Raw genomic sequence first — 24,983 nt, 5'->3', positions numbered from 1 at the left:
CCCCCCCCCCATCCTCACACACTGCTGCTAGCAAAACTGTTAAAACTGTGCCCCCTTTCACAATGATAAATTTAATGTTCGGCTCCTCCTGGAGCTCTGACCACTGCCTGCTCTGTATCTGCACCTCTGCAGCCCCGGCACAGGCATAAGTGTGATGAGGTCAGTAGCGTGATGATGTCATCACACTGCTGTACGTCGGACCCGGGACTGACAGGTGCTCTCTCTGCCCCAGTCCCAGCGCAGCATTGTTGAAATGTATTTGCGTCTAAAAGACGCGAGTACATTTGAACATGGGAAGAAGGGAGCAGCGTCTCCCAGGCCTGGCGTGTGTGCCCGCCCACAGAGAGGGCTATGAGTGCCCCCTCTGGCAAGCATACCATAGGTTCGCCCTCACTGCCCTAAGGTGATTAAAAATTTTAATCACCTAACTTATATCCCCCATTAAAATAATGGAAAAAAAAAAACTTATTTGATGTCACCGCACCCAAAAAAGTCTAGTTTATCAATATATAAAACTAATATATATATATATATATATATATATATACATATATATATTATACAAGCCAGAGAAACCTGACCAGCACCTCCTAGTGTGAACTGGTGCCAGCTGCCGTAACTATAAAATATATTAAAAAAATGCAGCAGCACTCCATATGGCCAAGATACGTCTTAACAATGAAAATATTGAAAATATTAGATCTAAACTGTTTTGCTTAGCAACAAGTACTTACAAACAATGAAGATTTTTAGCGCATAAATTGGCCAATTCATGTGTGCCCATCAACCACGGCAAGGTAACCTCCCCCTGATGGGTAACTACTCTGCCTAACATGCCACTTTGGTATGGAGTGCTGCTGCATTCTTTTGATATATATATATATATATATATATATATATATATATATATAGTTAACCCAATTGGTGAACAGCGTCATGAGAAAAAAAATTGTGGTAACATACTCTAAAGGTTTGGTATCGCTGTAATCATACAGACCTGAAGAACCATTCTTCCAGGTCATTGTTACAACGCAATGAATGCTATAAAAATAAAACCACCAAAACAATTGTGGAATTGCATTTATTTACACAATTTTACTGCACTTGGAATTTTTTTCCCATTTTCCACTACATTGAATTGTAAAATGAATGGTGCCATTGAAAACTACAACTTGTCCCGCAAAAAAACAAGATCTAATATGGTTGTGTGTGCGGAAAAATAAAAAAAAGTTGTGACTCTTGGAAGAAAGGGAAGACGAAAAAGAAAATGGAAAATTGGCTTATCGGGAATGGCTGATATCTAAAGCCCCAGTTTAATAAGTTGTTGTGTCTGTATGATTGTTTTAACTTTTAATTCTTTTAAATGCTTTTATATGAACCTTATGTGACTGCCATTACAACTGCGGTACACATGTATGAGAGCATTCAGTACCTAGCATACATTCTTCCCATAAGTGGTCTTATTATAATTCTACACCAAATATGCATCTACTTTAGTATAATTCACTTGACTTTTAGTCTAATATCATATTTAAGGTCAAACATATGAAAAATTTTATACACTTTTGACATCTTAATGTGTGAAGCCTACTGAAGCCCATCAAAAGAGCTATAAAATTTGTCAGTAGGGAAAAACTGTTGTATCAGTGATGTCAACCTCATATTTATATTGGAAAATACACTCATAAGCATTCAACAAAGGGTGGAGGAAGAACAGCAATTTCTACATGTTCTTAACCGCCCTGATGTTGTTGGGGACCCTCATGGACGCACATGCAGCAAGATGTTGAGGATGAGAAGAAAGTGGCGAGTGGATGTGGAGGGGAGCATTGAGTTATCCCAGGCAAAGCCAGTAAATAAGGCCAGCAGTCAGTGTGAAATTAATGATGATGATGACAAAGAGACTCACTGCCTGAACAACCAGGTTTAGCTGTACTGCGACTGTGTTCTGAGTTTAGCAGATACCCCTGAGCACCAACACCTTAGACTTCTGGGACAGTAGATTGCAACAAAAAATGACCAAGTTTATCATAGGCGCACTGTCTTGTTCAGCCACAAGTGTACTGTCAAAAAAAGGGAATTCACCTTGGCAGATGGCTTTGTCACTCCCAAATTGTCCTCTGAAACTGTGGAAAACCTTAAATTTGTCAAAATGAAACAGCCCCTAGAATCTGGCTGTCTATTCCAAATTCCCCTTTGGAAGTGCATTGAGCTGTAGGGTGCATTGCTGCAAAAGGGAAAAAAATAAATCAAACCGCTTTAAATCTTTTTCCTTAGCGAGTGTGAACGAGCTGAGTGTGACCGGAGTGTAAGTGCAAACGAAAGTATGTGTGTGACTTGTTTTTCAGTGACTTTGGATTCAGGGAGTTTGGAAGAGAGGAATTTGGACTGAATTGCTATCTGTATTTTATTAATTTTTTACATTTCTTTTTACCTAACATTCTGTCTAGTGCAATCCCCATTAGGAAATGAGCTCCATTATTGGCAATACTATCCAGTGTACATCTTGCCACATGTATGCATTCCTTGAACAGCCGGTCGGGGTTGCATACTGCTGCGCGAGATGTGTGCACGTTGTGCATTTGGAAGCCCAGGTACTGTATCTAAATGAGCAGCTGGCAACACTGAGATCCATTGACAATATGGAAAGGAGTCTGCTGCTCAATGAACAGCTGCTCACTGGGGTAGATGTGGGGGAGGGTGGTAGTAGGGAGCTGCAGGACAGTGAGGCCGCTAGTTGGGTGATAGTTAGAAGGGGGGGTAGAGGGAAGAGTGCCAGGGAGGCTAGTCCTGATCTGGCACACCCCAATAAGTTTGCAAAGTTGGCAGATGAGGGGGGTGACGGTACAGGGGTAGCACTGCTGCAGCAAGGCATGTCCCCTGAAAACCGGAGGAGTGTCAGCTCCAGTAAGGAGGGAAATAGGAGAGCAGGGCAGGCCAGGCAGGTGCTGGTAGTGGGGGACTCAATTATTAGGGGAACAGATAGGGCAATCTGTCACAAAGACAGGGATCGTCAAACAGTGTGCTGCCTACCTGGCGCTCGAGTCCGGCACATCGCTGATCGGGTTGACAGATTACTGGGAGGGGCCGGTGAGGACCCAGCAGTCATGGTGCACATTGGCACAAATGACAAAGTTAGAGGTAGGTGGAAGGTTCTTAAAGATGATTTCAGGGAATTAGGCTGCAAGCTTAAAGCAAGGACCTCCAAGGTGGTATTCTCTGAAATACTACCGGTACCACGTGCCATGCCAGAGAGGCAACGGGAGATTAGGGAGATAAATAAATGGCTCAAGAACTGGTGTAGGAAGGAGGGATTTGGGTTCCTGGAGAACTGGGCCGACTTCTCAGTTGGCTACAGACTCTACACTAGGGACCGGCTGTTAGAACTCTCCTGTTAGGTTTTTTTTAGTTTGCTGGTCACATGACCATTTTTGCCTATTTAATCCAGCTCCGCCCTTCTGGCCTTGCTGGACTTCATTGTATTTATTACTCTTGAGCTAGCTTGGTGCTCTGTTGCCGTTCTCTGTTAGTTTTGCTAGGTCTTCTGACCTTTATGCTTTTTGTTGTGTGTTTGTCTTTGACTGCTACTATTTCTGCTAGGAGGTGTCCAACTTATCCCAGTCCCTAGTTCTTGTAGGGATCCCTCCCTCACATCTATAGGTCTTCGTACAGACTAGCCGAGGACTTTAGCGGGTCTGATCGCATAATCAGGTTCCCCGTTACATCGTAGGGATCTAGTTTAGTTCTATTGTAGGGACAGATCTCCTGTCTTTCCTTAGTCTCTGTAGCAGATCATAACAGTAAGTCCAGCCCTAAAAGAAAAAAAAAATTTTCTCTAAGGAAAGACCTCCAGTTTTCCATCATGGTCTTGGTTCAAGATTTGGCTCAACGCTTGCAGGGACTCTCTCTGGAGGTGGCCAAGCTCCAACAACACGTGAGTAGCTGTTCTGGAGCACATTTTGTGGAACCAAAGGTACTTCTGCCTGATCTATTTTTTGGCAAACAACAAGATTTTTTTTCTTTTAAAAATGCTTGTTTATTGTATTTTCGTTTGAGACCTGGATCCTCTGGTGATGAATCACAGCTCATAGGGTTCATAATGTCACTTTTGCGCAAAGATCCTCAGGGATGGGCCTTCTCTCTCCAACCTAGTGATCCGTGCTTTAGATCAGTGGATAGTTTTTTTTCTGCTTTGGGTTTGTTGTACGATGATCCTGATCGTGTCTCATCTGCTGAGTCTGAATTGAGACATCTGAGGCAAGGATCAGGTAATGTGGAAAAATATTGTTCTCACTTCCGTCGGTGGTCTGCCCAGGTGGGGTGGAACGATTCAGCTTTGAAAAGCTTGTTTCTTGCAGGGCTAGGTGAAAGGGTTAAGGATTTACTGATTGCTTATCCCACACCTGGAAACTTGCAGGAGGCAATGCAATTAGCTATACGGGTGGACAGGAGACTGCGTGCAAGGGTTAATGAGAGCAAATCCTCTGCTATGTCAGCTCCGAGTCCTGAGAGGGTCTGTGCTGACAATGGAGAGCCGATGGAGATTGGGGCGATGGCATCCCGCTCTCAGGAAAAAGACCGCAGGCTTTCTGAAGGCTTGTGCTTCTATTGCGGAAATTCTGGTCATTTCATTAAGAACTGTGTGCTTCGTATGAAGAAAGAAAAAAAAATGGTCAGTCATGCACGTATAGCGTGTTTAAATTCTAAGGGAGTATTCCTATCTGCCACTACTGCTGCTCAGGATGAATTAATTGAATTTCGGGTATTTGTGGATTGTGGTTCTACTCTGAATGTGATTGATGGGGGATTCTTGGAAAAACTTAGATTAGAACCTAAAACTTTGTCATCCCCTATTGCTGTGGTTTCTGTTGATGGCTCTCCCTTGAAGAGTGTTACTCATAAGGTCTGTGAATTTCCCCTCACTATTAATGGTATTCATCAAGAGAATTTGGATTTGGTGGTATTGGATAATTTGCCTTCTCCAGTAATATTGGGGTTACCCTGGTTAAAATTGCACAATCCTGTACTGGATTGGTCTACCAATGAAATTAAGTCCTGGAGCCCTAAGTGTTATGACAAGTGTTGTAACGGGCGCATTGCTGCTGTGGATAAAGGGGAATTACCTGTACCTATTCAGGATTTTTGGAGAGTTTTTTCTGAGGAGGAGTCACAAATTTTGCCTCCCCATAGAGACTATGATTGTACCATTGAATTTGTCCCTGGATCTTATTATTCCTGAGAGAAAGGCTTTGGAGGAATACATACAGACAAGCTTGGCCGCCGGTCACATTAGGCCTTCCAAGTCTCCTGTGGCTGTTGGACTTTTTTTTGTAAAAAAAAAAGATGGCGGTTTACGTCCTTGTCTGGACTTTCGTGAGATTAATAAAATTACTGTACGCAATCCTTACCCACTGCCATTGATTCCTGATTTATTTAACCAGTTAGTGGGGGCCAAGCGGTTCTCTAAAATTGATCTCCAGGGGGCATACAATTTGTTGCGCATGAAGGAGGGTGATGAATGGAAGACTGCTTTTAACACTCCTGTGGGTCATTTTGAGAATCTGGTGATGCCTTTTGGTCTTACCAATGCTCCAGCATTTTTTCAGAATCTTATTAATGACATCCTTAGACCTTTAATCGGCAAAAATGTGGTTGTGTATTTGGATGACATTCTGATTTATTCGCCTGATCTGGAGTCTCATTGGCGGAGCGTACGTGAGATATTACAGTTATTAATGGACAATTCGCTTTTTGCTAAGCTGGAGAAATGTGAGTTCGCTGTACAGAGAATTAGTTTTTTGGACTACATTATCTCCAGTGAAGGTTTTGAGATGGACCCGGTTAAAGTTCAAGCTGTGCAGGAATGGCCTAGGCCTATTGGTTTGAAATCGATACAGAGGTTTTTGGGTTTCGCCAATTATTACAGAAAATTCATAAAAAAAATTTCTATTATTGTTAAACCGCTGACCGATCTCACCAGGAAAGGTGCTAATGCGGTTCAGTAGACTTCTGAGGCCATTGAAGCTTTTGTGTTTCTAAAGGAGAGGTTCACCTCTGCTCCCATCCTTATGCAGCCTGATGTGACTAAGCCGTTTTTGGTTGAGGTTGATGCTTCTTCGGTGGGGGTCGGTGCGGTGTTGTCTCAGGAAAACAAGGATGGAGTACATCCCTGTGCCTTTTTTTCAAAAAAATTTTCTGAGACTGAACTTAATTACGATATTGGTAATCAGGAATTGCTGGCGATTAAACTCGCATTTGAACACTGGCGTCACCTCTTGGAAGGTGCTGAATTTCCCATTCAGGTTTTCACTGATCATAAAAATCTGATCTATCTTGATGCTGCCAAGCGCTTGAATGCCCGTCAGGCTAGGTGGGCACTTTTTTTCTCGCGGTTTAATTTTTCCGTTACTTACATCCCGGGTACCAAGAATGTTAAAGCGGATGCTTTGTCTCGCAGCTTTTCTCCCATGGTCGGTGTTGAGGAGGAAGAGGAGACCATTTTACAAGAAGGTGTTGTGATTGCTGCTTTGGACTCCGTTTTGGAGGATGAGATTCTTAAAGCTCAGGAGAATGCCCCATCTAACACTCCCCATGGGAGGTTGTTTGTGCCTAGGACCTTTAGGAGAGATTTGTTTGTTGAGTGTCATGAGTCTCGGTTGGCAGGTCATCCAGGAATTTCTGAGACCAAGAGACTTGTGGGTCGCAGTTTTTGGTGGCCTGGATGGCAGAAGGAAGTCATTAAGTGGGTGCGCCAATGTACTGTGTGTGCTAGATCCAAGTCTTCGCATGCTCCTGCTGCGGGGTTGCTTTGCTCTCTGGAGGTTCCTAGTGCACCTTGGACACATCTGGCTATGGACTTTATTACTGACCTTGCCCCCTCTGAAGGTTTCACGGTCATCTGGGTGGTCGTGGACCGTTTTAGCAAGATGTGTCACTTGGTTCCCTTCATCAAACTGCCTTGCGCTAAGACACTCGCTAAGGCCTTTGTCAAGGAAATTGTCAGACTACATGGTGTTCCTACTGACATTGTTTCTGATAAGGGACCTCAGTTCGTGGCTCGTTTTTGGCTTGCCTTTTGTGACAAGTTGGGAGTTCATTTGTCGTTTTCATCCGGATATCATCCTGAGTCTAATGGCCAGACAGAAAGGAAGAACCAGGATGTTGAGCAGTTCTTGCATTGTTTTGTGGCAGACAATCAAGAGGGGTGGTCTGAGTTTCTGCCACTTGCTGAATTTGCTCTTAACAACCATACATCCTCTTCTGCTGGGTGTTCGCCTTTTTTTTGTTGTTCTGGGAGACATCCGTCTTTTGGGTCACTCTCCAACTTGGTTTCGGCTGTGCCTGAGGAGGAGAGTTTTTCCGGTGATTTGGAGAGAGTTTGGACGGATGTGCGTGGTAATCTTCAGGAGGCTAATAAAAAATCTAAGAGGTACTTTGATAGGAAACGGCAAGAGGTTTTGTTTGCTGTTGGTGACATGGTTTGGTTGTCCTCTAAGAATCTGCGATTGAGGATTCCTTCTAAAAAATTGGGTCCCAAGTTCGTAGGGCCCTTTAAGGTGCTTCAGATAGTTAACCAATCTGCTGTTAGGTTGGAGGTTCCTACGTCCTGGAAGATTAACCCGGTGTTTCATGTTTCTCTGTTGAAAAAAGCTGATATGTCGGATGGTGACGCCTCTGCCACTGTTCCTCCGGTGGTGGAGGACGGGGAATATGAAATTTCCCGCATCCTAAATTCTAGACGGTATAGAGGGAGTTTGCAGTATCTCGTCGCTTGGAAGGGTTTCGGACCTGAGGATAACTCATGGGTGAGGGCGGATGATGTTTCTGGTTCCAGACTTGTCAGAGCGTTTCACAGGAGGTTTCCTGGTAAGCCTGGGCCTAGGGGATCCGGAGGATCCTCTTAGAAGAGGGGGTACTGTTAGAACTCTCCTGTTAGGTTTTTTTTAGTTTGCTGGTCACATGACCATTTTTGCCTATTTAATCCGGCTCCGCCCTCCTGACCTTGCTGGACTTCATTGTATTTATTACTCTTGAGCTAGCTTGGTGCTCTGTTGCCGTTTTCTGTTAGTTTTGCTAGGTCTTCTGACCTTTATGCTTTTTGTTGTGTGTTTGTCTTTGACTGCTACTATTTCTGCTAGGAGGTGTCCAACTTATCCCAATCCCTAGTTCTTGTAGGGATCCCTCCCTTACATCTATAGGTCTTCGTACAGACTAGGCGAGGACTTTAGCGGGTCTGATCGCAGGATCAGGTTCCCCGTTACATCGTAGGGATCTAGTTTAGTTCTATTGTAGGGACAGATCTCCTGTCTTTCCTTAGTCTCTGTAGCAGATCATAACACCGGCTGCACCTCAATAGGGAGGGTGCAGCTGTGTTGGGGGAGAAAATGGCTAGAAGGTTGGAGGAGTGTTTAAACTAGGGATTGGGGAGAGGGTATTCATTTTATAGGTGAGGAAGATAGCGCAGATAGTGACCTGGGCACAAATAAAGAAATTAGGGGTGGGGTTAGAACAGTCAATAAAGTAAGAAGGAATAGAGGTACAGAGAGATACATAAAATGCATGTAAACTATTGCCAGAAGCCTCAACAACAAAATGGAGGAATTAGAATTAATTTTGTTGGAAAATAATTATGACATGGTGGGGATATCTGAGACGTGGCTGGACGAGAGCCATGACTGGGCAGTTAATTTACTGGGCTATAGTCTGTTCAGAAATGACCGTTCAAACAAGCGAGGGGGGTGTGCGTGTTTATATGTAAAATCATCCTTAAAACCCATCTTGCGGGAGGATATATGTGAATCTAATGAAAATGTAGAGTCCCTGTGGGTGGAGCTAAGGGGAGGGGAAAAAAATAATAAATTACTGATAGGGGTTTGTTATAAGTCTCCAAAAATAATGGAAGCAGCGGAGAATATCCTCGTAAAGCAAATAGATGAAGCAGCGACTCAAGGAGAAGTCATTATTATGGGGGACTTCAACTACCCTGAAATACATTGGGGGACAGAAACCTGTAGTTCAAGCTAAGGTAATAGGTGTTTGACAGCTATGAGAGACAATTACTTTTCACAACTGGTTCAGGACCCAACAAAAAGGGGGGCACTGCTAGACCTAATATTAACCAATAGGCCAGGCTGCATATCAAATATACGAGTTGGGGGTCACTTGGGTAATAGTGAACACAAAATAATACATTTTCATGTAACCTTTAATAAGATGTGTAGTAGAGGCGTTACAAGGACACTAAACTTCATGAAGGCAAATTTCCAATGGTTGATACTGGGATGATATCCTGAGACATAAAGCTACACAAAGCAAATGGGAGACATTTATTACATCCTGAATAGGACCTGTGCACAATATATACCCTATGGCAATAAACATGCTAGAAATAGGAGGAAACCACTATGGCTAAATAGAGCTGTAAGGGGTGCAATAAGTGACAAAAGTAAAGCATTTAGAGAACTAAAGCAAGTAGGTAGTGATGAGGCATTAATTAAATATAGAAAATTAAATAAATTCTGTAAAAACCAAATCAAGGCAGCAAAGACTGAGGCAGAGAGAATCATTGCCAGAGAAAGTAAAAATAACCCCAAAATATTCTTTAACTACATAAATAGTAAAATACTAAAAAATGATAGTGTTGGGCCCCTTAAAAATAGTCTGGGTGAAATGGTGGATGAGGATGAGGAAAAAGCCAATATGCTAAATGATTTTTTTTCAACAGTATTTACACAAGAAAATCGCATGACAGAAAACATGATTAGTGATGACAAAAATTCTCCATTAAATGTCACTTGCTTAACTCAGCAGGAAGTATGGCGGCGTCTAAAAATCACTAAAGTTGACAAATACCCAGGCCCGGATGGGATACACCCGCGAGTACTGCAGGAATTAAGTAACGTCATAGATGGACCATTATTTTTAATCTTTAAAGATTCCATAATAACAGGGTCTGTACCACAGGACTGGCGTATAGCAAATGTGGTGCCATTATTCAAAAAGGGGACAAAAACTGAACTTGGAAATTATAGGCCGGTAAGCTTAACCTCTACTGTGGGTAAAATCCTGGAGGGTTTCCTAAGAGATGCTATACTAGAGTATCTGAAGAAGTAGAACCTCATGACCCAATATCAACATGGGTTTACGAGGGACTGTTCCTGTCAGACTAATCTGAGCAGTTTTTATGAGGAGGCAAGTTCTGGACTGGACCAAGGAAATGCAGTGGATGTTGTGTATATGGACTTTTCAAAAGCTTTTGATACGGTTCCACACAAAAGGTTGATACATAAAATGAGAACAATGGGGATAGGGGAAAATATATGTATGTGGGTTAAGAATTGGCTCAGTGATAGGAAACAAAGGGTGGTTATTAATGGAAAACACTCAGACTGGGTCTCAGTTAACAGTGGGGTACCACAGGGATCAGTATTGGGCCCCCTTGTTTTTAACATATTTATTAATGACCTTGTAGGGGGCATACAGAGTAATATTTCAATATTTGCAGATGACACTAAACTCTGCAGGGTAATCAATACAGAGGAGGACAATTTTATATTACAGGAGGATCTATGTAAACTAGAAGCTTGGGCTGATAAATGGCAAATGAGCTTTAATGGGGATAAATGTAAGGTAATGCACTTGGGCAGAGGGAATAAAATGTATAATTATATGCTTAATTGTAAAACACTAGGCAAAACTGTAACTGAAAAAGTCCTGGGTGTATTGGTGGACGACAAGCTCACGTTTAGTGGCCAGTGTCAGGCAGCTGCTGCAAAGGCAAATAAAATAATGGGATGCATTAAAAGATGCATAGATGCTCATGAGGAGAACATAATTTTACCTCTATACAAGTCACTAGTGCGACCACACTTAGAATACTGTATACAGTTCTGGTCTCCGGTGTATAAGAAAGACATAGCTGAACTAGAGAGGGTGCAGAGAAGAGCGACCAAGGTTATTAGAGGACTGGGGGGTCTGCAATACCAAGACAGGTTATTACACTTGGGGTTATTTACTGTGGAAAAAAGAAGGCTTAGGGGTGATCTTATTATTATGTACAAGTATATGAAGGGACAGTACAAAGACCTTTCTACTGATCTTTTTACTCTGAGGCCAGAGACGGGGACAAGGGGGCATCTTCTACGTCTGGAGGAAAGAAGGTTTAATCATAATCACAGACGGGGATTCTTTACTGTAAGAGCAGTGAGACTATGGAACTCTCTGCCGCATGATGTTGTAATGAGTGATTCACTATTAAAATTTAAGAAGGGCATGGATGCCTTTCTTGAAAAGTATAATATTACAGGTTATATATACTAGATTCCTTGATAGGGCGTTGATCCAGGGAACTAGTCTGATTGTCGTATGGAGTCGGGAAGGAATTTTTTCCCCCAATGTGGAGCTTAGTGTTTGCCACATGGTTTTTTTCTTGCCTTCCTCTGGATCAACATGTTAGGCTATGGGTTGAACTAGATGGACTTAGTCTTCCTTCAACCTTAAAAACTATGTTACTATGTATTGTGTTTTATACTGTTCAACTGTCGCCTGCACCGATGCCTCCACACAGTTGGGCATTTCCTGTGTGTTCATCATGCTTTATTTGCTGGAGCTGCCAGTGCTAGTGGACCACCGCTTGTAAAAAATTCACGACTGTATGTGTATAAAACACTGGCACAGCAGCCATCTGCTCTCAGTAAGGGATAATTTTTGGACAATGTTTCTTTCTCATATGCTTTTGCGTAACATGGGTTATCATTTGTTTAACCATAGTCATATGTTAGTCAATAGGATGTCCAACAAGCTTATATAGCTGTGAGGGTCAGGTGTTCTCATACATTTGCCACTATAGAGTATATTTTTATGCAATATTAATAATTATCAATTACTGTTTTCTTCCACAATTTTTACTATCTTCTAAATAATATAATTGCATATTGTATTTTCAGGAATCACAAGTAGCTTGAGAAAAGAGCTTCACAAAACAGCTATAAAAGTTCTGGAAGTTTCAACCAGATTGTTCAGAAAAGAATATGATAGAGGTAAAAGTAAAATTGTAAGAAAATTTTAAGTTAAAGTAGACAATTTTGGATACTGTGCTCGTTACTTGATATTTCACCAACCAAAAAAGATATTAATAAGATGGAATGTATATAAACATGTGCAATAAAAATTACGCAAGGTCCTAGACCTACTGTCATGGCCGAAAGTTTTGACACCCTTGAAATTGTTCTAGAAAATGAAGTATTTCTACCAGAATATTATTGCAATTACACTTAGTTTGTTATACACATGTTTATTTCCTTTGTGTGTATTGGAACAAAACAAAAACAACATAGAAAAAAGGCAAATTGGACATCATTTTACATAAAACCCCAAAAATGGACCGAACAAAATTGTTAGCATCCTCAACTTAATATTTGTTTGCACACCCTTTTGCATAAATAACTTCAAATCAATCATTTCCTACAACCTACAGGCTTCTTACACCTCTCAACTGGAATTTTGAGCACTCTTCTTTTGCAAACTCCTCCAGGTCTCTCATTTTTGAAGGGTGCCTTCTCCCAACAGCAATTTTAAGATCTTTCCACAGGTGTTCAATGGGATTTAGAACTGGACTCATTTCTGGCCACTTCAAAACTTTCCAGCGCTTTGTTTCCACCCATTTCTGGGTGCTTCTTGAAGTATGTCTGGAGTCATTGTCTTGCTGGAAGTTCCATGACCTAGGATGCAAACCCAGCTTTCTGACACTGGGCACTACAGTGCGACTCAAAATCCTCTTGTAATCTTCACATTTCATGATGTCTTGCACCCCTTCAAGGCACCCAGTGCTAGAGGCAGCAAAACTAACCCCCAAAACATCTTTGAACCTCCACCATATTTGACTGTAGGTACTTTGTTATTTTCTTTGTAGACTTCATTCTGTTTTTGGTGAAACATTAGAATGAGGTGCTTAAACAAAAAGTCTTGGTCTCATCTGTCCACAAGACACTTTTCCAGAAGGATTTTGGCTTACTCTTGTACATGTTGGCAAACTGTAGTCGACAGATAGTTTACACTGACACTGACGCACCGTGATCCTGCAGCACAGCTTGAATTTCTTTGAAGCTTAATTTGGGCTACTTAGCCACCATCTGGACTATCCTGCATTGCAACCTATCATGAATTTTTCTCTGCCGTCCATGTCCAGGGAGATTAGCTACAGTGCTATGGGTTGTAAACTTCTTGATTATGTTGCGCACTTTGGACAAAGGAACATCAATATCTCCGGAGGTGGACTTCTAATCTTGATATTATTGAATTTTTTTCACCAATTTTGGTTCTCAAGTCCTCAGACAGTTCTCTTCTCCCCTTTCTGATCGCCATGCTTGGTGTGGGACACACAGAAACACAATGCAAAGATCGAGTCAACTTCTCCCCTTTTTAATTGGTTTTTAGGTGCGATTTTCATATTGCCACACCTGTGTGAAGCATCATGTGCTTGAAACAAAGTTGTTTACCTAGAATTTTGGAAAGGTGCCAACATTTTTGTTCAGCCCATTTTGGGGGTTTTGTGTGAAATTGTGTCCATTTTGTCTTTTTTTCTATGTTTTTTTGTGTTCCTCCAGTACACAAAAAACGTGTATAACAAAACGTATAATTGTAATAATTTTTTGGGAGAAATACTTCCTTTTCTGGAGCAATTTTCAAGGGTGCCAACACTTTCAGCCATGATTGTAAGTAAGTAACCAGGAGGATTTTAGAAATCTTTTAGAGTAAAGCCTCCATACACATCATCCAAATCCGCTAATAACTATGGATTCGGCTGACAGTCTAATGTGTATTGGGACCTCGTACAATTGATTGTCAACTGAATTGAGCTCCCATAAGTCATAGGGGTGGTGTGAAAGCGCTATTGTCAGCATCCCTGGTAGTCTAGAGCAGAGTAAGAGTTAATGGTGATCTATGGCAGAGAAGGGATTAAGGCTATGTGCCCACGTTGCGGAATTGAAGCGGAAACTTTGCATTGCAAAGGCAATTCCGCATGCGGAAGCGCAAAATTAATTGACATGCTGTGGATTTTTGTGCGCATAAAAAACGCTGCGGAAAAATCCACAGCATGGGCATAGAACTTGCGGAATCCCCTTGGGGACCATGGGGCGCGGATTAACAAGCGTTGTACAAGCGTTTCCGCTGAGGAAATTCCGCATCAAATACCCTTGTAAAACGCTACGTGGGCACATACCCTAATGCTAAAATCCCTAGCTGCCTAGGACTGAGAAAGATGAAGCTGAAGTTGGCGCTTAAAAAATTTGTATTATAACTATTAAATATTTATATTAAAATAACTTTTTACCTCTGACCAAATACAACATTCTGGAAAAAAATGTATGTGTTTATTTATAGAAAATTACAGCAAATCAAACATGGAGGACCGTGATCTTCTGCCTTGGCTTCTATTGAAGGGGACTCAGTCCACAGATAAGAGAGTTCAATTTGAAGCTGTCCAGAACATGGCGGGTATCCACTATTGGCATGGTACTGACTCATTTTCTAAATGAAGTATAAATTACAGTGGGTACGGAACGTATTCAGACTCCTTTACATTTTTCACTCTTTATTTCATTGCAGCCATTTGGTAAATTCTAAAAAGTTAATTTTTTTCTCATTAAAGTACACTCTGCACCCCATCTTGACTGAAAAAAACAGAAATGTAGAATTTTTTTCAAATTTATTGAAAAAGAAAAACCGAAATATCACATGGTCTTAAGTATTCAGATGCTTTGCTCAGTATTGAATAGAAGCATCCTTTTGAGCTAGTACAGCCATGTATCTTCTTGGGAGTGATGCAACAGATTGGCAGGGGAGAGACTTTGTATGCAGGACCTGATCATGTGACCCGGAGAGTTTCCTGGGTATAAAGGCCCTGTGTGCCAGATTGCTGAGGCTTTTGGCGTCAAGAGAGCGCAGGGTGCACATGTGCAGGGGACGCTGCAGCCAGAGATTTGGCGCCAAGCTGCAGAGTGGAACAGACGTGCTCCAGAGGGACAGCAGAGCCCAGTGCGACAGGCCTCAGCCGGATGGCTGCGCTGCACCAGAGTTGGACATAGCCTGAGAGCCTCTGCACTCCTCACAGAAGCCCCCCCCCCCTGAGCATGTTGGTCAGTCAGGACCTGCACCCCACACTGAGTAAGTCCCCGGGATCCGACGCCACCTGTCATGAGCCAAGGTCGGGACCTCCTTCCCCCAAGCGTGAGAGACTACAGTAGATGGCCAAGCCAAGAAGAGCTGAGAGAGGACCGCGACAAGAAAGACGCAGCAGCAGGGGAACCTCGCAAGTGAACAGAGCCGTCACTTACAACTCTCACCTACGGTACAGAGGACAGTTGGGATTAGGATCTCAGATTGGGTGGGGGCCATTCGGTGCGTGGAAGGCTAAACGGGATCTGATAGACTTTATATGGAATAGACTTGCGGCCTAGCGGGAAGAACTGGTGACCCTGTTAGGGCCATATAAAGAGAAAGAGAACTCACGTGGTGTAGGAAGTGACGGCAAAGATCACCAAGAAATATGGCGGTAAATATGTGGGAGCAGGCGCCCTGGATGAAGTATTGAGAGATCATTTAGTTGCAGGTCTGAGAGACCCTTACCTGAGACAGGCCCTGAAGGAACGTCTGCATTATAATCCTAACGTGAGCTTCCTCGAGGTCGGAGCAGAAGCTAGAGTCCGAGAGCAAGAGGCCCCGACTGTGGCTGGTATGGTCCAAAGCCGAGAAGTTACCGCCTTGGGGGCGCTCGATACTGAACCAGACTGGGCCCGTGAATTATGGCAGGAAATGCAAGAAATTAGAGGAGAACTACGGAGCATAAAAGAGGCAATTGCTGATACTTTGGAATCTAATTCCATACCCCGGGGTGATTTATAGCAGGAAATGCGAGAAATTAAACGAGAGATACTGAACATGAGAAAAACCCATGTAGCTGCCCCGGAATCTCATCCCCTATTCGGGGATGAAGAACAATTACAGAGGGGGTATCCCTCTCCTGGAGGACAGCGATACAGACCGAAGTGCCCACCAGGCAGGCGCAGAATTGAGTGTTGGACGTGTGGAAAAATGGGACACATGTCGAGGAGTTGCCCTATGCGAGACAGGCAATGACGAAGAGTTGCATACTCTTGCAACTGTCATGCATGCTGGAAAGAGGGCCGCGCCTGGAGGAGTCGGTCCTTGGATAGGAATGCCTGCCCCCATAGGATGGAGTGGAGTGAGAAGGTCCGCCCATTGCAGAGTGACCACAGAGGACAGGAGGGGACCTGGACAAAACAAAATGGTGAGCATAGGAGAAACTCACCCAGAGCAAGGCAGAACTGTGACACAGGACAATGAGAAGTGAGGGAGACGGCATCATTTTCCGGCAAGGAGGTGTCTGCAGTTCCCTGGAGCAGGAAAGCAACTCGAGTGGAGCCGGTGTGCGCCACGGAAGTTGAAGATGATGGTAGCCCCAGAGGAGAGGCCCTAGAGGAGAGGCGGAGGTAGGACTCAAGACTGGAGCACAGTCAATTGTTGAGGACACCATACTAATGCAGCTGAAGGAGGTACCGTGTACAAAGGTATCACGCTGTGTTCTGGATGACCATGGGGCTAGAGAGACCCGAGGCCTGCGGCCTGATGGTGAAGTGCCGTTCCATGACTTAGTGGAGGAGGTCACTGAGTACCATGAAGAAGAGCCAAATGTCGAACTTCCGCACGAGGTACCTGGAGTTCCTGAGTACTCCTGACAAGAAAATTCAAGAGGGGTCTCTAAGAACTCAGCATGTCCACGCTGGCTTCCTGCCCATGAGATGCTCATGGAATGATTTCCTCTGGCAAAACTTAGTGCAAGAGAGGCCGGAATGGGTGCAAAAACTGCGGGCATCTGGCCCGTCCCTGAAGAACATTAAGGGGCATAGAGGCTCTTCTCGCCCTAGGACTGGTGAGTTTAAAAAGGGTAGGAATGTAGAGAGATGGACAAGAGAGACTAAGTAACTGTGAGCAAACACCACCCCCTGCTGGAACAAACTGAAAGTGAAACAAAGAATTGTGTTAGCAGGAACCAAATGTTGTGTAGCGGATTGGCAGGGGAGAGACTTTGTATGCTGGACCTGATCATGTGACCCAGAGAGTTTCCTGGGTATAAAGGCCAGATTGCAGGGGCTTTTGGCGCCAAGAGAGCGCAGGGTGCGCATGTGCACCACAGGAGGCGCTGCAGCCAGAGATTTGGCGCCAAGCTGCAGAGTGGAACAGATGTGCTCCAGAGGGACAGCAGAGCCCAGCGTGATAGGCCTCAGCCGGAGGACTGTGCTGCACCAGAGTTGGACATAGCCTGAGAGGCTCTGCACTCCTCACAGAAGTCCCCCCTGAGCTCTGTGCATGTTGATCAGAGTCAAGACCTGCTCCCCACACTGAGTAAGTCACCGGGATCTGACGTCACCTGTCAAGAGCTGAGGTCGGGACCCTCTTCCCCCAAGCGTGAGAGACTACCATTGACAGTCAAGCCCAGAAGAGCTGAGAGAGGACCGCGACAAGAAAGATGCAACAGCAGTGGAACCGCGCAAGTGAACAGAGCCGTCACTTAAAACTCTCACCTACGGTACAGGGGACAGTTGGGATTAGGATCTCAGGTTGGGTGGGGGCTGTTTGGTGTGTGGGAGGTTAAACGGAATCTGATAGACTTTATCTGGAAGAGACTTGCGGCCTAGCGGGAAGAACCAGTGAGCCCCGCTAGGGCCATATAAAAAGAAGGAGAACTCACATGGTGTCTCCCAAGACTGGGTGCATCACACTGCTGCAAAGGACTGTACTGTTATTCACTGAAATATTTCTCATTGCTATTCCAAGTTGCTGTTTATTACCCTTGCTACTAACCCCCTTTGTAGAATAGTTGTTATACATATAAAGTGGTTATATCAACCCCTGACTGTTCTCATCTTGTGTCTCAGTGCGTTGCATTCCGGCATCTGCATTACATTTACATATTTGGGAGTTAGGCTGTGTGCCTACTAGGCGTTTTTTAAGCGTTTCTGCAGCTGCAATTCCGCTGCAGAAACGCTTAAAAACCGCTTGGTAGAAGGTCTGCTATGTTCCCCAATGATAATCCGCATGTGCTATGCACATACTGCGGAAATTTCGGCTGCAGATTATCATTGGGGAAAAATCCGCAGCACTACCAATTATTTTGCGTAATCGCGGCGTTCTCGCCACCATTGACTTGCATTGAATCGCTTAATATCCGCATGACTACATGTGCACATGCGGATATTAAGCGATTCAATGTGCGGATGGTACCCGGGTCTGGAGAAGAGGAGGCTCTCCTCCAGACACGGGTACTATAGTACCTGTAAAAAAAAAATGAATTAAAATAAAAAATATACATTATACTCACCTTCTGATGGCCCCTGGTCTCCTGTACGGTGCATCCTGGCTCCCTGGCGGCTCGCGATGGTGTAAAAGGACCTGCCATGACGTCATTTAGTCATGTGACAGGTCACACGACCGCTGACGTCGATGGTCGCGTGACCTGTCACATGACTAAATGACGTCATAGAAGGTCCTTTTACACAACCGCGAGACACCGGGAAGACCGGACGCATCGGATAAGGAGACTGGGGGCCATCGGAAAGTGAGTATTTGTTTTTTTTTGTTTTTTTTTTTACAATTTTTATTCTTTTTTTTAACTAACTTGGTTACACTATATAAAATCCATGCCTGTTGCATGGATTTATATAGTGTGACCAAGTTGACAAGCACTTTCCAAATGATGATAAAATCGCTTGGAAAGCGCTTGTCAACCCGCATGCGGAAATGCATATGAAGAACGCTTCACTTCCGCATGTCCCTGGCAGGAAAAAACGCATGTGCAATCCACATGTACAATCCACATGTTTTTTTTCTGCCAGGGAGATGCAGAAACGCTCAGGAAAAATCCGGAGCATTTCTGCATCGTGGGCACATAGCCTTAAAGTTATGTTTTAGGTTTTTATAAACCGTCCGTAAATTACAGCCTGAATTATATCCCACGGCTGCATTCACCATTCTGAATGTTGTTTATGTGAACATTTTAAAAATGTTTTAATACAGACTTACCAGATAAAAGTGGCAGAGTTTTTCTGATATCAGTTTTCTTTAAGGCATACATTGAATCCTCGAAGACAACCGTCAAAAAAATAGTCCTCAAGTGTTAGTCCTTTCAAAGAAGGTGGCCAGTAAACATAAGTATATATAATATACATTTTTCTTGACCAGTAGAATGGCAACAGTAACACTTTAATTTGTAACTTTTATTAAAACTAGTAAAATATTTTCCTCTGCTAGCTCCAGATTTAGTGGGGTTTTTTTTTTGTTTTTTTTAGATTACCAGTATCAGACAATGGCTCAAGCATGTGACAGAAGAACCATTGTTGGCTTAGCGAGGAGCAAAGATGTAGACCTGCGACTTTTCCTTCCACCTCCACCACTGCCAAAAATACATGAAGTGAGTAACTTAACAGATTTATAATAAGCATATCACTTGTGAATACTCACAAATACAACAGTATGCTTTTTAATTAAGGGCTCTTAAATCTAGTATGCCTTTAATTACATTACCTGTCAAAAGTTTGGACACACCGGTTCCTGGAGTAGTTTTCCTTGTTCTTATTAGAATGTGCACATAGTGATTCATACTGACGGCAGCAAGACCCCCAAAGGAACACATATGGAAACAAGGAATAAAGAAACAAACCAGAATATGTGTTAAACCTTGGATTCCTCTAAGTACCCTACCTTTTACTATGATAACAGCTTTTTCTCAGGCAGCTTCATCAGGCAGTCACTTGGAATTACTTTCTAACAGTATTGAAGGACTTCACAGAGGTGCTGATCACTAGTTGACTACTTTGATTTTACGCTGCAGCCTAACCCATACCAAAAAATAAAAACTGAGTTGATGTCGGGTGATTGTGGAGGTCATGTTATCTGATGCAGCAGCTCTGTCCTTCTACTTCTCAGTCGCAAAGCCCTTAAATAGTCTGGATGTGTGTATTGGGTCATTGTCCTGTAGCTACACAAATGATGGTCCCACCATGTGCAAACCAGTTGGGATGGCATGTCATTGCAGAATGCTGTAGTAGCAATGCTGGATAATGTGCCTTGATTTTTGGAATAAATCACCAAGAATGTCATCATCTACCTTCCCCTCAATGTTTTACAGTGGGCACCACATATGTAGAGACCATATGCTCATTTTTTCCATGTGGTTCACAAAGACATAGCAATTTATACCAAATAGCTCAAATTTTGACTCAAAAGACCACTGTATAGATTTCGACTGAGCTAATATCCAGTCCTTGTGTTGCTTGACCCAAACAAGTCTTTTTTCTGCAGTCCTCAGTAGTGGCTTCTTTGCATGAATTTGACCTTAAAAGCCTGCTTCTCATAGTCTCCTTTGGACATTTGATGTTGAGATGTGCTACTTCATATCTGTGCATCATTTATTAGAGCTGTTATCTGAGTTGCTGTCAACTTGCAGTTTTTTTTGAGACTGGTAACTCTTGATTTACCTATAATGTACAGTAGAAGTAAATATTGGTGTTCCTTTTCTGGGATGGTTCTCATGAGAGTAAGTGTAATCATAGGGGTTGATTATTTTTATGACTGCACTTGAGTATACATTTCTTGAGTATACCTTTCTTGAGCATACCTTGTGTGTCTGCACTGCATCTGCAAGACACACCTGATAGTCACAAACACTTTCTGGTGTTTGGCCGGTGATTACACAAATAAACTATTGACAAGGCATACCTTCATTTCAGGTGATGATCTGATTAAGCTGCTTAGGAGAATGCTAAGGGTTGTAAGAAATCAGGAGGTAAGGTTTTGAATGGCAGGTATGTGTCACTTAGGTGGTTGACCTTGGTGATGCAAGTCCCAGAGGAGGTGAGCCAGTAATAATAGGTTACTAAGATGATTTTATGTTTACTAGATTTTGGGTCTGAGATTTAAAGGGGTATTCCCATCTCCAAGATCCTATCCCAATATGCAGTAGGTGTAGTAATAATAATAATAATAATATTAGCAAATATCTCCAATTAGAAATGTAGTGTAGCATTTTTGATTCGCTATGTCACTTCATGTGCAGGCAATACAGGACCTTAGGTATCCACGGTTACGGCCACTGGCAGCTAGATAACTAACTATCATTATATCAGTGGACGTAACCATGGATACCTAAGGCCCTGGAATGCCTGCACATGAGGTAAGAGAGATAGCGAATCAGAAAAACTATTCTACATTTCTAATTGGAGGTATTTGCTAATATTATTATTATTATTACACCTACTACATATTGGGATAGGATCTTGGAGATGGGAATACCCCTTTAAGGAAGACCAAAAGAGCCTAGGTGGGCAGAGTCGCCCCTATACTCCATTTCGGGTTTTAAAGGTCTAATAAAAGGCAGTTGGACTAGCCCAGGAAAGGGTAGTTATGTTGAGGCTGGTGGATAGTCTATGTTGTAATTGAGAGGTAGGTGAGACCGTTTGTTTTATTTTGTCTTACCCGAAGAAGGGACTTTTATTCATTTTTTTGCTTTAGAAAACTGTTTTCATCTTTGAGCTGAAAAGTTTAAGAAAAAGAACAAACTTTTTATTTTGTTTTGATATTAAAACCTGGTGCCTGTGTGTCCAAGCAACTACCAGAGAGCTCAGACTGCCATCATTTTATAGACAATCATCTTGGCTCTCGGTAATAAATTTGACTTGCACATGATTAGTTGTGTAGGTTCTCGTCATGTCACTGCATTGTTACTGTTTTGCACAGGGGCGGACACTGACTACTTGGGGCCTCTGTGCAAGAAATGTGTCTGGGCCCCCCACCTTTTATGGCGACAAAGCTACAAATGTATATATAGCCACACACACATATATACCCCTTACATGGGCCTCGTTTATTATGTATATTGCTGTCCTTTATTACACAGTTCCCTCTCTTGTTATGTACAGCACTGTCCCTTACATATCGGGACGGTGTCCCGATATGTGTCTTCTGGTCCCCGAGTGCTCCATCATCCGTCATTTTATATCTAACAAGAGACGCCTTTGTAATAAAAGAGCGCACTGTGACTGATAAAAACAACAAGAATACACTATGTAAGGGACAGCACTGTACATAACAGCAGAGGAAGCTATATAATAAGAGAAGGCACCATATATAACAAGAGGATGGTACGTAATAAGGGGTGGTTTTATACATAATAAAAGATGAAACTATATAACTAAGGATGGCGCTATACATAATAAGTGAGTACACTATATACTAAGGAACTGTGCTATACATAATAAGGCTACATTCCTGTATCCGTGTACAGTGTCGATGTGCTGCCCGCTTTTACAGACGCATTGAGCATGTCCTATTCTGATCCTCAAAATCAGATCAGAACAGGACATTCTCTGACCCTCACAGATCTCATTCTCAGATCTGTGATTTTCATGGATGTGTGAATGGATCTGTAAAACTCTACGAGTCTATGGACTGTCCGATGAAAAAATCTGGCAGCACACGGACATTTCACACAAATGTGAGAATGCAGCCTAAGGGATTTTACAGATAACATTATCACTCCAAGTCCCCCATGCAGATACAGAATAATATTTACATCCAGGCACTTACCGCTGACGTCTCATCTGATCAGACTCAGTTTCTGCTGTTCCTTCTCCATCTGGTCAAATATAAAAAAAATATACAAGGCTGTACAGTACAAGCAAAGTGAAACCCCCATCATTGCTCTCTCCCAGCACCCCCCGTCATTGCTCTCTCCTAGCACCCCCCCGTCATTGCTCTCTCCCAGCACCCCTCGTCATTGCTCTCTCACAGCAAACCCCATCATTGCTGTCTCCCAGCAAACCCCGTCATTCCTCTCTCCCAGCAAACCCCATCATTGCTCTCTCCCAGAAAACCCCGTTATTGCTCTCTCCCAGCAAACCCCGTCATTGCTCTCTTCCAGCAAACTCCGTCATTGCTCTCTCCCAGCAAACCCCGTCATTGCTCTCTCCCAGCAAACCCCGTAATTGATCTCTCCCAGCAAACCCCGTCATTGCTCTCTCCCAGCAAACCCCATCATTGCTCTCTCCCAGCAAACCCCGTCATTGCTCTCTCCCAGCAAACCCCGTCATTGCTCTCTCCAGCCCCATCACTGCTCTCCCCATTCCCACCATTGCTTTCCCCATTCCCACCATTACTTTCCCCATTCCCACCATTGCTTTCCCCATTGCCACCATTGCTTTCCCCATCGCCACCATTGCTCTCCCTTTCGTCACCATTGCTCTCCTTAGCCCCATCATTGTTCTCCTCATCGCCACCATTGCTCTCCTTAGCCCCATTATTGCTCTCCCCCACCTCCCCTCATTCTCCTGTTCTCCCCAGCGTTTCAGTATATAAAAATAAAAAACACACACAACTTACCTCTCAGCGCGCTCCTCTGCAACATCGTCCTCACCGGCATCGTTCTCTCTGACACAGACCCGCGCTGCATGAAGACGTCATCAAGCAGCGTGGGCCTGTGTCAGGAAGGAAGCCGCAGCAGAGGACGGATCCCTCCAGCTCCGCTGCCATTTTCTCTTGTCAGCAGCAGAGCTGGAGGGATCGCTCCCTGCATGACGCATAAAAGGAGGTCAATCTGGCCATGGGTCCCACCGGAGCCTCGGGCTCCGAGAAGCAGGCCAGATTGCCCTCATCATTGGTTGCCTGGCAAGGGCCCCACTGCACCGCCGGGCCCGGTGCAATTGCACCAGCTGCATCGGCGGTAGATCCGCCCCTGGTTTTGAACCTGGTGGTAGAAAAATATTTTTCTTCATGTATGCTGTAAAATGCAACCTGTTTTCACATTCCCTAATAGCTGTGTGTTATTAGGTTGATTCACAAGTGAAAGGTCACTGGTTCAAATTGAGGAACAGCCATGAAGAATATTTCAGTAAAAAAAGAGAAACAGAAACATCCAGCCCATCGATATTGGTCTCTCGGCCATGAAAATTGACAAACTGCATCATGTGAGTGTCATGACAATTGGAAGAATATAAAATGAAGCCAATCCATCTATCCATCCATTCAAAAGCTAAGAGGGGGATATCCAGACAAAATTTTGGAGTCAGCAAGTTGGCTCATCACAAGGTCTATCAGTTTTGGCACGTCACACACGGCAGTGAAGGTGGCTCATATGCTTCATAATAGTGAGATTACAGACATTCATGCAAGCACCGTGCGATGCACGTTAAACAAGTATGAAATGGTAGCTTGAAAAAAGGTGAAGAAGCCTCGACTTCAATATAGTCATAAGAAGCGTCAGCTCGAAGTATGAAAAGTAGACAGTAGAAGATTGGAAACGGGTGATTCAAGTTATGAGACAAAAGTCAATAGACTAGGCTCTGACGGGTGCAAATGGATCTGAAAAGAAAAAGTATCTAACGGATCGAGAAATTGAAGAAACTGTCAAGATCGGTGGAGGAGACCTGTGATATGGGGTTGTTTCACAGCCAAAGGCATTGGATACTTGACCGGGAGCGATGGTGGTCTAAATTTTGGGCTATATGTGAGTATCCTATGTCAGTTACTTTTTACACTCGAGTACTATGGATATGAAAAGGACAACAGTGTTCCAGCAGGACAACGACTCAAAGCATATGTCGAGATTGGCAAAGAAATGGTTTAGTGATAATAAAGTAGAGGTGTTGGATTTCCCCATACAATCCCCAGACTTCAACCTAATCAAACTCATGTGGGTAGAGTTATGATCATTCATAGGTTTTGGAATTTTAGCTACAAACCCCAGGGAAGTGGGGATATGGACCATCCCAGGGGCAGAAAGGTTAGTGACCGACCGAGGGCTTAAATGCTTGTGTAAGGCCATGTGCTGTCTCTCTTTGTCTTGCTTGCTGTTCGTTTCTGAGGGGAGTCAAGGTGTACCCAAATTGGGATGGTCCTAATCTCTAGTATTA

At 43.4% G+C, this 24,983-nt stretch overlaps 1 protein-coding gene across 5 annotated transcripts in view; it reads left to right on the top strand.

Annotated features, from left to right (window-relative positions):
* SERAC1 (serine active site containing 1) overlaps nucleotides 1-24,983 on the top strand; it is a 564,154-nt gene that overhangs the window by 312,841 nt on the left and 226,330 nt on the right. For all 5 annotated transcript variants that reach the window (XM_073671518.1, XM_073671517.1, XM_073671519.1 and 2 more), the window contains 3 exons: nucleotides 11,946-12,038; nucleotides 14,383-14,514; nucleotides 19,368-19,489. In XM_073671518.1, coding sequence (XP_073527619.1) covers nucleotides 11,946-12,038; nucleotides 14,383-14,514; nucleotides 19,368-19,489 — 347 coding nt within the window. The remainder of the gene's footprint in view (nucleotides 1-11,945; nucleotides 12,039-14,382; nucleotides 14,515-19,367; nucleotides 19,490-24,983) is intronic.

Source organism: Phyllobates terribilis, unplaced genomic scaffold, assembly GCF_046119375.1.
Source record: "Phyllobates terribilis strain yellow unplaced genomic scaffold, ASM4611937v1 Scaffold_3__8_contigs__length_932513732, whole genome shotgun sequence".
Lineage (NCBI taxonomy): Eukaryota > Metazoa > Chordata > Amphibia > Anura > Dendrobatidae > Phyllobates > Phyllobates terribilis.
Note: the sequence above shows the minus strand (reverse complement) of the source record. Positions and strands in the feature narration are given on the sequence as shown.